This window comes from Geotrypetes seraphini, chromosome 9, assembly GCF_902459505.1.
Source record: "Geotrypetes seraphini chromosome 9, aGeoSer1.1, whole genome shotgun sequence".
NCBI classification, from domain to species: Eukaryota; Metazoa; Chordata; class Amphibia; order Gymnophiona; family Dermophiidae; genus Geotrypetes; species Geotrypetes seraphini.
Window position 1 is genome coordinate 54,671,933 of NC_047092.1, and position 12,523 is coordinate 54,684,455.

At 38.4% G+C, this 12,523-nt stretch overlaps 1 protein-coding gene across 16 annotated transcripts in view; it reads right to left on the reverse strand.

The window, feature by feature from the left end:
• FOXP2 (forkhead box P2) overlaps positions 1 to 12,523 on the reverse strand; it is a 979,918-nt gene that overhangs the window by 817,592 nt on the left and 149,803 nt on the right. The window contains exon 1 of one of the 16 annotated variants that reach the window (XM_033957717.1): positions 2,421 to 2,482. The exons of 14 other annotated variants lie outside the window; for them this stretch is intronic. Coding sequence is in view for 1 of the 2 variants with exons in the window: in XM_033957733.1 (XP_033813624.1) it covers positions 2,421 to 2,435 (15 nt within the window). In the remaining variant the exon portion in view is untranslated. Of the gene's footprint in view, positions 1 to 2,420; positions 2,483 to 12,523 lie in introns of those variants that run through there. One more of the 16 variants, XM_033957733.1, reaches the window with a different exon arrangement.

The following is a 12,523-nucleotide window of genomic DNA, read 5'->3' on the forward strand; positions in this document are numbered from 1 at the left end:
CAAGCAGTGGCTTCCCCCATGTCTTAATAACAGACTATGGACCTGTACAAACCTTTCTTAAAATCAGCTAAGCTATATGCTCTTACCACAACCTCAGGCAATGCGTTCCAGAGCTTAACTATTCAGGATTTTGGAGACTTCAATCCCTACTGCTCAGGCTATAGCCTCACACTTTATTGACAAGATATAGAAAATTAGAGCTGCTATCCCACATAATGACAATGACAGTGACAATGTAGACTCAACTCATGATAGGGTCTGTAATTCTTTTTTTTTTTTTTTTTTTTAATTATCAAATTTTCCATAAACATATCAAGTATCCACTTGTACAGAAAGATGAAGCTAGCTAAAGAACACAAAATTTTTCCAATTATATATAAGCACAATCAAGAAGAAAAAAATAATAAAAAAATAAAAATAAAGCTTAACTCCAGCTCAAGTCCTCAAATGATAGATCCAAGAAGTATAATCAGCGAGCATTCTGTAATAAAACATAGAAATATAAAGAAAGGAAAACAGGGAATTCAATCAACTGAAGGAAGTGTCCAAATTTAACATGAGCACTCATGTTGTCCCTGCTTTCAGGCGTGCAGCCGACAAAAAGGTTGTCAGTTGAGTAGAATCAAAGAAAACATATTTTTGCTTTTGATGTACTATCACACATTTACATGGGTGTTGTATAAAAAAAGAAGCTCCAAGGGCAATAACTCCCAGCTTTAAAATCAAAAATTCACGACGACGCTTTTGGGTGTCTCGTGTCAGATCTGGAAAGATTTGTATTCTATATCCCAAAAATTATTTTAATTTATTTTTAAAGTTGAGTCTCAGCAACCAGTTTTTATCTGGTGCCAAGGCAACTGTAAGATGCAACTGTAAGAAGTAAAGTTACTGGTGTCACCATTTCCCTGTCTGACTGTTCCAAGATCATCAAGATGTTTAGTATCTGTTGGTCCTCTTGTAATTCCTGTAATTTTTTATGTTGTCCTTCCTCTCTTCGCATAGGCAAGTAATAAACCTGGGTAAACGGTGGTAACAATTCTTCTGAAATACCCAATATTTCTATCATATATCGTTTTAACATATCTCTCGGAGGTATTGTTGCCACTCTAGGGAAATTAATCTGAGATTGTTATTATGAGAGAAATTGTCCAATACTTCCAATTTCCTTCTCAAATTTATATTATCTCTCATTAATATTTCTGTAAGCTGTTTAGTAGCAACATTTGAATTTTTAAGGTCTTGCATATCAGTTTGTAAACTTTTAATGTATGTTTCATGAGTGTTTAATTTTTGTTCAACTTGACATAATTGAGGCTTGATAGATTGTGCCAAATTCGCCACTAGATCCCATATAGCTTCTAGAGTTATTTCTCGGGGCTTCTCTATTGTAGTAAGTTTTTCAGGCACAATTTTTGTATTCAATACAATTGACTTCTCCTCCTGTAGGTGTCTCTCCTGAACGCTGTAGTCCCTCTTGCTGTTGGAAGCCTCAGACACCACAGGACTCTCTGGATGGGAATCCAGCTCCAAGCTCCCCTCTCTGATGTCCAAAGCCTCACAGGAGAAAAGCTCACCATCTTCCAATAGCTCCTCAACCCGCGGGGAGCTGACGGTCTGAGAAAGAGGGGGAGGTGCTCTGGCGTTGGGGCTCAGCGAGATCTCCAATCCCAGGGAGATCACCTCCAGCTTGCCACCGAGAGCCTCCAACGGGGATACCGACGCCGCCATCGAGACTTCCTGCATCCGACGAAGAAGTTCATTAATATTGCTGAATCTTGCTGGGTCGGGGCACCGCGAGGCTGCAGCGGTGCTTCGACCCCTTCTTTTCGGCATTACAAAGAAGAAAAAGTTCCTTTTAGAGAAGGATAAACCAGGTTCTCGCTCGAAGATCCGAGCCAGGACGCTCATCTAACTGTCCCTTCCGCCATCTTGGATCCTTAATTCAGGGGGTCTGTAATTCTATCATAGAAAATGAACCTTTAACTCTCCCATTCTCTAAATGCTCAAGATGTACTCTGCCAACCCTTCAAGAAATCAAGAGGTGCTTAAACACAATAAACACCAAAGGAGCAAGCAATGAAGTTATCCCACCTTTTCTCTTGAAGCGATTCTTCTCAGTTTTTGGTCCGTGTATACTAGACCTGGTCAAATCTAGCTTAGCCTCTGGATCCTTACCAAAACAATGGAAAAAAAAAAAACCAACAATCATCTACCCTAGGATTAAGGACCATAAAATCAGCGCCCAGGAAATATCTAATTATCAGCCCATAGCCAATATCCCCTTTTTAGCTAAGCTCACTGAAAAAATAGTCTTCTCTCAAATTACCGACTTCATTGAAAAACACCCTAACCAAACAGGATTTCACCAGCACCATTCAACTGAAATCTCACTCATAGGTCTAACCACAAAGATACTTTACCATCTCAATCACCATCAATCAGTTTTGCTCATTTCTTTGGATTTCTCTTCTGCATTCGATACAATTGATCACACACTCCTTCTGTCACTTCTCCAATAAACTGGAATCTCTGACCAAGTCATGGATTGGTTTTCCTCCTTCTTTACCGAAAGATCATCCAATGTAGTTTTCAATACCTCAAACACTGTATCTCACAAGGCTCCATCTTATGCCCCCTGCTCTTTAATATCTTTATGGCACCACTTTTAACCTAGGCCAATCCATCGGCTTTACAATGTTTGCTTATGTAGACGATGTGCAATTAAATCATCCAATCAACCTTAATGACCCAGACAAAGTAATACTCATCAACAAGAAACTGGAGAAAGTCAAATTATGGCTAGATTCAAACATGCTAGCTCTTAATGTGGAAAAATCTAAATTAATGATCTTCCCCATCAAAGAAGGTATGCCGATTCAGGTTCCTCTCAAACTTAATTCCTCGTACATTAAAATTGTAATTTCTTTAAAATTACTAGGGATCACCTTCAATAAAAAATTTTCCTACCATCTTCACATTAGTACCGTAGTTCAGTGTTGTTTTCACAGACTACGAATGATCAGGTCTCTTGCTAAACTGTTGGAACCTTTAAACATACTAATTCATTCCCTAGTGATATCATGTATTGATTACTGCAATGCCCTTTACAAAGGCATAACAAAAAAGAACTAAGACGCCTCCAAATCATGCAAAATACCGCAATAAAAATTATATTTAACACTAAAAAATATAATCATGTTTCCACCCTCTTGAGCAAAGCACATTGGTTGCCTGTTGAACACAGAATTAGTTATAAAATTCTATTACTTACATTCAACACATGTCAAAGTAACCAACCTGAATTTATCAATAGCTTACTAATTCTTTATTGTCCATCTAAAGCACTTTGCTCTATGACACAAAGGGCTCCTTTTACAAAGGTGCACAAGCGTTTCTAGTGCATTTACAAGATTAGCGCGTGCTATAGAGCGCAATAGCCGAAAAATTACCACCTGCTTAAAAGGAGGCGGTAGCGGCTAGCGCACGCAGCATTTTAGCGTACACTAAAACCTCTAGCGCACCTTTGTAAAAGGAGCCCAAAATCTTCTTGCAGTTCCATCCCTAAAGTATATAAACACAATAAGATCAAATAATTTTGCAGTGACCGCGCCATCCCTTTGGAATTTTATTCCTAATTACCTTCGTGAAGAATTCTCTCTGCTTCATTTTAAAACAAAGCTGAAAACATTTCTGTTCCAAGATGCATTCGATACCTAATTGCCCTTATAAGGGCTAAACACATGGCGACAGAAGAAGGCATCATCCTTCCCTTCCCCTGTCGTTTTTTCCTTAATTGTTCTCTTTTCTCAAAATATTGTAGTTCCTACCCCTTTTTCCATCTGTTCCTATCCATTGTTGTCTGAGTATGTCAGGTAGATTTTAATTGTCAAATGCAAACCCTATTTCTGTTGAAAACTGTATTTTTATTCTACACTGCTCAGAAGTCTGATTTGAGCAGTATAAAAATTTTAAATAAACTTGAAACTTGAATCATATCTCTCCTCAGCCGTCTCTTTTCCAAGCTGAAAAGCCCTAACAGTTTTATTCTTTCCTCATATGAGAGTAGTTCCATCATCTTTATCATCTTGGTCACTCTTCTTTGAACCTTTTCTAGTGCCAATAATATATTTATTGAGATAAGAAGACCAGAACTGAACACAATACTCCAGATGAGGTCGCACCATACAGTAGCATTATAACATTCTTAGTCTTAACCATCCCTTTTTTAATAATTCCTAACATCCTGTTTGTTTGTTTTTGGCTGCTGACACACATTGGGCAGGAGGTTTCATCGTATTGTCTACGAGGATACCCAGATCCTTTTCTTGGGTGCTAATCCCCAAGGTGGACCCTAGCATCCAGTAATTATGATTCAAGTTCAATGTGCATCACTTTGCATTTGTCCACATTAAATTTCATCTGCAATTTGGATGCCCAGTATTTCAATATCCTCAGGTCCACATGCAATTTTCCGCAATCCACATGCATTTTAACAACTTTGAACAGTTTAGTGTCATCTGAAAATTTAATCACCTCACTTTTCATTCCAATTTCCAGATCATTTATAAATAAGTTAAAATAGCACCGGTCCTAATACAGACCCATGCGGCACTCAAGTTTCAAGTTTTTTACACACAATTTCAAATTTAAAATAATGGGGTAGACAGACCAACTAATGCAAAAGGTGAGAGGGAACAGAACTACAATTTAGCATTTTTAAAGTTCAAAGGAGAGACATATATGAAAAAAAACCCTGTTAATTCTCCTCCATTGAGAAAAATGACCGTTTAACCCTTCTGTTTTCTATCCGATAACCAATTCCTAATCCACAACTGAACTTTGCCACTTATCCCATGACACTTTAATTTTCTCAGGAGACTCTCGTGAGGAACTTTATCAAAGCTTTCTGAAAATCTAGATACACTATATCAACTGGCTCACCTTTATCCACATATTTATTCACACCTTCAAAGAAGTCAAGAAAATTTGTGAGGCAAGATCTCCCTCATTGAACCCATGCTGATTCCATCTCATTAAATCATGTTACAGATCACAAACAGCAGGTCAGCAATTTCATGTTTGAGTTCTTTTAGTACTCTGGGATGTATACCATCAAGTCCTGGTGATTTATCACTTTTTAACTTGTCAATTTGGCTTAGTACATCTTCCCGATTCACTGAGATTTCTTTCTGTTCCTCCACATCACCACCCTTGAAAATCATTTCTGGTTCAGGTAGATCTCTTACATCTTCTTCCGTAAAGACCGAAGCAAAGAATTCAGTCTTTCCACTATGGCCTTATTCTCCTTGAGTGCCCCTTTTATTCTTTGATCATCCAATGGTCCCACAGATTCTCTCACAGCTAGAGAGGAGGTAATCGCCTTTGATGATATTTGGTTTGTAGAACTGAATGTAAATCCTAGAGAAATAAACTGGAAGTCCTTTTGGTCAACTTCAGCCCAACCCACCATGTCAGCGTCTATTTATCAATCTACATATTTTATTATGCATAAGGCCTATTGGACCCCTACCAAAATAGCCAAGTTTTTACATACATCTTCTTCAGAGCTTTGTTGGTCTTACCTTCAGCATCCTGGTACTTTCCTACAGCTCCTTTTTGCATGTCCTAATCTACAAATTTATTGGTCAGGCATATGGTCAAGAATTCTCTCTATTATTCATTTGGATAGCAATCTGTCTAAGTCATATAAATCCATCATATTGTGCTCCTCAAATCCAGATATCACGATACCATCACCATTCAAAAATATTTTTTATATTATGATTGCTTTAGCTACTCATCATATTATATATAATTGAAAGGATAATTCTAAACTTAATTTTCACGAATGGTGGAATCATCTTTGTACCATCAGAAAATACTAAGAAATAATAGTGTTCAAACAAAATAACATCATTAGCTTTACTGGGACTTGGGCTCCTCTTGATGCATTCTGAAAGGATTTGAATGTTAATCTCATAACTCCTTTGTATCTCTGACTTGTAAGTTTGCAGCTTACTAATGTATCGACATTGTGTTTGTTTGTTTGTTTTAATTATGATGTATACTTTTAGAAAAATTTCAATAAAATATTGATACTAAAAACAAATCAGTGGGGGAGGGGAGGGACACATTCCGTACAAATGTAAGGAAGTTCTTCTTCACCCAGAGAGTGGTAGAAATCTGGAATGCTCTTCCGGAGGTTGTTATAGGGGAAAGCACCCTCCAGAGATTCAAGACAAAGTTAGACAAGTTCCTGCTGAACCAGAACGTACGCATGTATGGCTAGACTCAGGGCACTGGTCTTTGGCCTAAGGGCCGCCGCATGAGCGGACTGCTGGGCACAATGGACCACTGATCTGACCCAGCAACGGCAATTCTTTTTTTTTTATATTTAAATTTTTTATTAGATTTTCAAACAAATAAACAATGCAAAATACAACAGAAATAACAAAGTTTGATTCTTCAGTAAACCATCACCAAAATATGGTCATAATATAAGAACTATAATGTGAGTCCAAATACAACCTACACAACATCCGAAGGTTGAATTAGAAGATTATTAGGATCTCAAGTGCTCGCAGTTATATGCCAATTGACCAAGTCTAGGCAAATAACTAACTTGTGAGCTATCATCGGTCCTTTAACTCCTTGTTGTGTTATTTTATTTAAATTATTTTAATCTTATTGTGCAATTTATTATACTTATACTACTATTGTATTTATAGTTATTCAGATACTTAACTCGGGTGTAGATTCTTAATCCGGCCAGCTGGAGACAAAACAGAACACGATGGAAGATCTCCGTTTCGCTCTCACTAACCATGGAAGAGTTTCATCAGGAATAGTGCAGAGTAACGGCACTGTTTATTTCAACAGCACTGCATAGCTGAATGGTGGACCTGGTTTAAGCTAGTCCGAACGTGCCTATTTGTTACATCGGCACTGCATAACCAAATAACGGGACCTAGTTTAAAATAGCCCGAGACGCCAACTGCGATGGCAAAAAAGGCGTGTGACATCATATCCGGCCTTGTTCTACCGGAAATGGTCTGAGGATTTCAGTGTGGTTCACAAGTTTTTGAAGTGATTTTTAGCACAATATAAGAACAACAGTATCATCAAGAACAACAGAATAATACCACCCCCTCCCCATCAAAGCATATAGGTTACATTAGGATCAAGGTCCCCCCACCACCCACCAAATATCCAATTTCCGAGCAACAGTCCAGGTATGTACTGATTGCAGATAATAACCTCTGCGTTTAGCCACATATAGCTCCATTTTCCCCAACAAAGATAATTTCACTCTCCATTCATTCAAGTCAGGCACCAGGGGCTGTTTTCAGTATGCAGCTATGAGACATTTGATCGCCGCCAACCCCATTCGCAATAAACGGCTTTGCCATCTGGTCTCACAACTATTAGACCACTCCAATAAAGAGCTTTGAGGAGTAACAGGGACCATGACCCCCAGCATCTGCGACAAGGACCACACCACTGCCGTCCAACAAGGGACAAGCACTGGACAGTCCCACCATATATGAATAAAGGTGCCCACCAGCAACTGTCCGAAGACTAAGGGTACATCTTATGGAGCTGTTCCGGTGTGTAGTACCAGCAGCTCAACACCTTGTATGCTTTCTCCTGTATCAATGCACAAATGGTCGCTCTACCCACCTCAAAACAAATTGCATCCCACTCTTTAGATGTAAATGTACATTGCAAATCCCACTCCCAGTGGCGTCAGAAACAAAATTCAGTACTACTTGCCCACTTAAATATTGGTAGATAATGGAAATAGGCCTGGGCACCTTCTGCAAAGTCCCCCATAATTGTTCTAGTTGTTCAGCCTCAATAGGAGATGTCTTATCCCAATCCCGAGCATTCATATAATTTTTCACTTGAAGATAAGCCAAATAGTCTCCTGCCTGTACCCCAGGGATACGTTGCAAAGCCTCAAAAGATATGACAGTCACCGCTCGCAAGAAATCACGAAATTGGGACAGCCCTAGATGTCCCCACCTCTCAAAAACAGGTGGTCCATCCCGCAAAGTAGCTAAAGTGGAAGTGGCCAACCCATTATTGCAATCATTTTTCATTCTATCCCACAGCTTGATCAGGTGTAAAATATAAGGGTTGTCAGTCTCCAGTTCCCACTGTTGAACAGTCTGAGAAGACCAAAGCCTAGTGGACAATATACCCTGGGGCACAAAAGACTGTTCCAACAGCACTCCCCACTTGTGGGAACCCAGGTCCCACTCCAATAACATCCTCAACTGCGCAGCTTGATAATACCACTGAAGATTGGGAACCTCTTCCTCCCTCTCCCCCCCCCCCCCCCCCGAGCTCTATCTGCCCAGATCACCGTCTGTGAAATTCTGGGTGCTCTATTCTGCCAAATAAAGTTCCTAAATTCCACTTGCAATATCTTAAACATCAAAATGGGTATGGGAATAGGTAGTCTGAAACAGAAACATTCATCTGAAGAACCACTATCCCCGCCCCCCCAAGAAAGCCAAAGCCCATGCCAGCGTTGGAGATCCGAACGAATATTTCAGATAACCAGCCCAGAATTAACCTCATATAAACAAGTCAAATCCCTGGGCAAGTAAATACCCAAATATTTAAGACCCTTAGACACCCATTTAAAAGGTAACTTGTGTTTAAGAGCAAGAACCCGGATCTCCCCCATGGTAAGATTCATCATTTCAGTGTTATCTAAATTGATTTTAAAACCAGATGTGCTCCCATAGTCCTCGAAAATACATAACAATTGAGGCACTGTACTTTCCGGATCTACCAAATACAGGCTATACAAATAGGGCTATACGATGTTCAATATCGTCTACCGAAATCCTCTTCAAATGGGGATGGCGCCTCATCATAAGTGCCAATGGTTAGCAGCAGCAATTCTTATGTTCTTATTTTATAAACCTACAATTGTAAATGTCACCAATTAAGTAGTGAGACCGCAATTTTAATTTGGTTTCATTTTGAAGATGAAAATAAACAGAGGATTAACATCTTTAATTACTTGTGCAATGCCCTGGCTGAAATGAACACTTTTTGAAAACCTTTTCCATGGCTCTGAGCTCGTATAAAACTCAGTTGGGATACTTTTAACAACAAATGTTTATTCCCTTTGTCAAATGGGGAATTGTAGATTTTTGCCCCTTCCAAGATTGGCCCAAACCATGGCCTACAATGCCTCGCCTGAAATCTCTGTGCAGTATAGATCTCTATATGTAAGTACACTTGAAAAAAAGAGTGGGAATTCTAGATTTTAAACTTCCAAATATTTATTTAACATGGGTGATGACATTTTTGTTTTAGCTATTAGACTTCTCCTTCAGGATCCTCACAAAAAACATGCCAAACATACCCCAAGGCTTTATCTTACACTTCAATCTAATTCTAAAGTACACAGACACCTATTACTAGTGGCAGCCATGAGATAAAATATTCAAAGTCATCAATTTCCAGTTATAAGTTAGATCCAAGTATTATTACTTCAATTTTAAAACCTTAGGGCTCCTTTTACTAAGCTGCGATAGCATTTTTAGCACGCACTAAACTCACGCTATGCGGCTAGAACTAAAGCCAGCTCAATGCTGGCATTAGCATCTAGCGCGCAATTCTCCACGTGCTAAAACTGCTATCGCAGCTTAGTAAAAGGAGCCCTTAGTTTTCCTTCAGTAGCGGTTATACGAAAACATGCATTGAAAAAATGGAAACCTAACAATTCAAAATGATAACAAACTGTATATTAGTAATGGGGTTTTCCCATAAACAGCAGGATAAATCAGCTACACAAATGTCTGATGTTATCTGATAGCAACAAGATAAACTGCTCTCAGAGCTCAGAAAACAAAAAATAATTTTCTAAACATGCACAGGAGATTTCACAAAGCAAATTTGTCTAGCTACAGACTACAAGCTATTCACTACAATAGATGCAGATAGAATAAATGAATTTATAGACTCTAGCATAGCAATTATTCTTCTATTCCGCATATACCTGAACAGGTTCAAGGTGGATTACAATAATGAAGAGAGGGAATAACATTTCATGTGTTACAGAACAAAATTTTAACAATGACTCCTTTTTTTCTGAAAGTTTCTTGAGTTTTTGAAAAATACAAGAGAGAATATAAAACTTAAACATCAATGAAACTCACAGTACTACAATGCAGGAATCAATACAGAATACAGAGGAACAATATTTGTTTATAAGCTTACATTCAATGCAAGAGAACATAGAGAATTAATATAAATTGAGATATCAGCAGGAAACACTGCTGGACAGTGATTGCAAGTATACCTACAAAGGCGACCAGTGTTTATTGGAAAAGACTGTGGTTCCAAATTTTTTTGCAAGAACCAATTCATATTTATAGTATTGTAAGACTAATTGCCACCAATGGTGTGAAGAAAGAGAGTTGGCTGACTTCCAATTTGAAAGAATTAACTTAAGAGCTATGGAGAGAAGAATATCAAGAAGTTTAGTGTAATTATCAGTTAGAACCATTCCTGGAGCATGAGATTTAAATATTACTATAGAAAGAGAGATGTATGATTGGATATTAAGGATTTTCATTACAATACCACAAATTTCTTTCCAGTATTGTAATACATATGGACAGTCATATATCATATGAATTAAGGAGCCAACATCTTGTCCACAGTTCCAACAATTATTAGATGGAAGGAGGCCTGCCAGTGAGAGCTTGTGTAGAGTCCACAGGGCTTTATGATAGAAAAAAAATACATGGATTGGGACATATTGGCTGAAGCCAAAGATCTTGCCAGTTTTTTTCCCCAAATTGTGACCATTCCTGTTTCCCTACGGAAGAATACAATCTTTTTCCCAGATATGTTATAGGCTTTCTACAGAAGAATCGTCTACAGGTAATAACATCTTAAATAAATTTGAGGCTTTGTGTCCATTATGTAGTAAAATTGTAGCTTGAGTCAGAATAGAAAGAATATGAGTGTGAAAAGTTTGTAAAAGATTTTTATGATTAAGGCAGTGATGCAATTGCAGCCATTTGTGATGGTTTTTAGCATTTAATGAAAAGTTATCTCATAATTCAGAGAAGAGAATCAGAGTTTTTTCAGGAGTTAGGATATCTTGAAACCTATAAATACCTTTATCCATTCTTTCCAAAGGAAAGGCGTTCTGTTAATGAGTATGTGAGAACTGAACCAAAGATATGTGTATGTTTATGAATGGAAAGGGAAATCCAGTAATTTATCAAATTCTATTAGGCATAGAAAGGATTGGATTTTTAATATAAGAGCATGGTAATGATAAAAGCGTGTTTAAAGGAATCAGATGGGCTAAAGTTTAGAAACATAGAAACATAGAAATAGACGGCAGATAAGGGCCCACGGCCCATCTAGTCTGCCCACCTTAATGTCCCTCCCCTACCTTTGCCCTGTGAATAGATCCCATGTGCCGATCCCATTTGGCCTTAAAATCAGGCACGCTGCTGACCTCAATCACCTGTAGTGGAAGACTATTCCAGCGATCAACCACTCTTTCAGTGAAAAAGAATTTCCTGGTGTCACCTCGTAGTTTCCCGCCCCTGATTTTCAACGGATGCCCTCTTGTTGTCGTGGGACCCTTGAAAAAGAAGATATCTTCCTCCGCCTCGATGTGGCCCGTAAGATACTTGAACGTCTCGATCATGTCCCCCCTCTCTCTGCGCTCCTCGAGCGAGTATAGCTGTAATTTGTCAAGCCGTTTTTCGTATGGTAAGTAAGTACCATGTACCATGTACCAAGTAAGTACCATGAGGGAGTATAATAAGAGTGATCCGTGAACCACTGAAGTCCCTGGTGTGTAATAAAAGCTTTATGGTAACTGATAAAGTCTGGAAAAAATACCCCTCCTTGTTCTCTTTTCATTTTTAATTTTTTCAAAGCCTATCTGGGTTGCTTATGTTTCCAGAGAAAGACAGTAAGTATTTGGTCTATGATTTTATAGAAGGAGATATGAAATAGCACAGGAATCATGAGTAGAATGTAGTTTATTTTTGGAGCTATCATCATTTGAATTGTTTCTAGATGACCCCACCAGGAAAGTTAGATGGATGCCAAAAAATGGGTATTACTTTAATTGAGGAGATCGGTTTGTCACAATTAATGGTAATTGTGTCTTCTAGTGATTGGGCAAGTTCAATGCCCAAGTACTTAAGCTTGAAGGTGACCCAAACCAAACTGTAAGAGGTGACTGAATTAGAGTGGGTGAACAGGTTTAGGGGTAGGGATTCTGTTTTTTGTTGGTTTATTTTATAACCAGAAAAAATAGATAACTCTGTAATGGTTTTCAGAATCGCTGGAATTGACTTATCAGGATCAGAGACATATAAGAGGATGTCATCTGTATAAGCAGATAATTTGATATCCACTGAGTTTACTGATAGTCCTTGTATGTCTGTGTTCAATCTTAAAGCAATAAGTAATGGCTCTAAAGCAAGGTTAAACAGGTATGGAGAAAGAGGACACCCTTAACGTA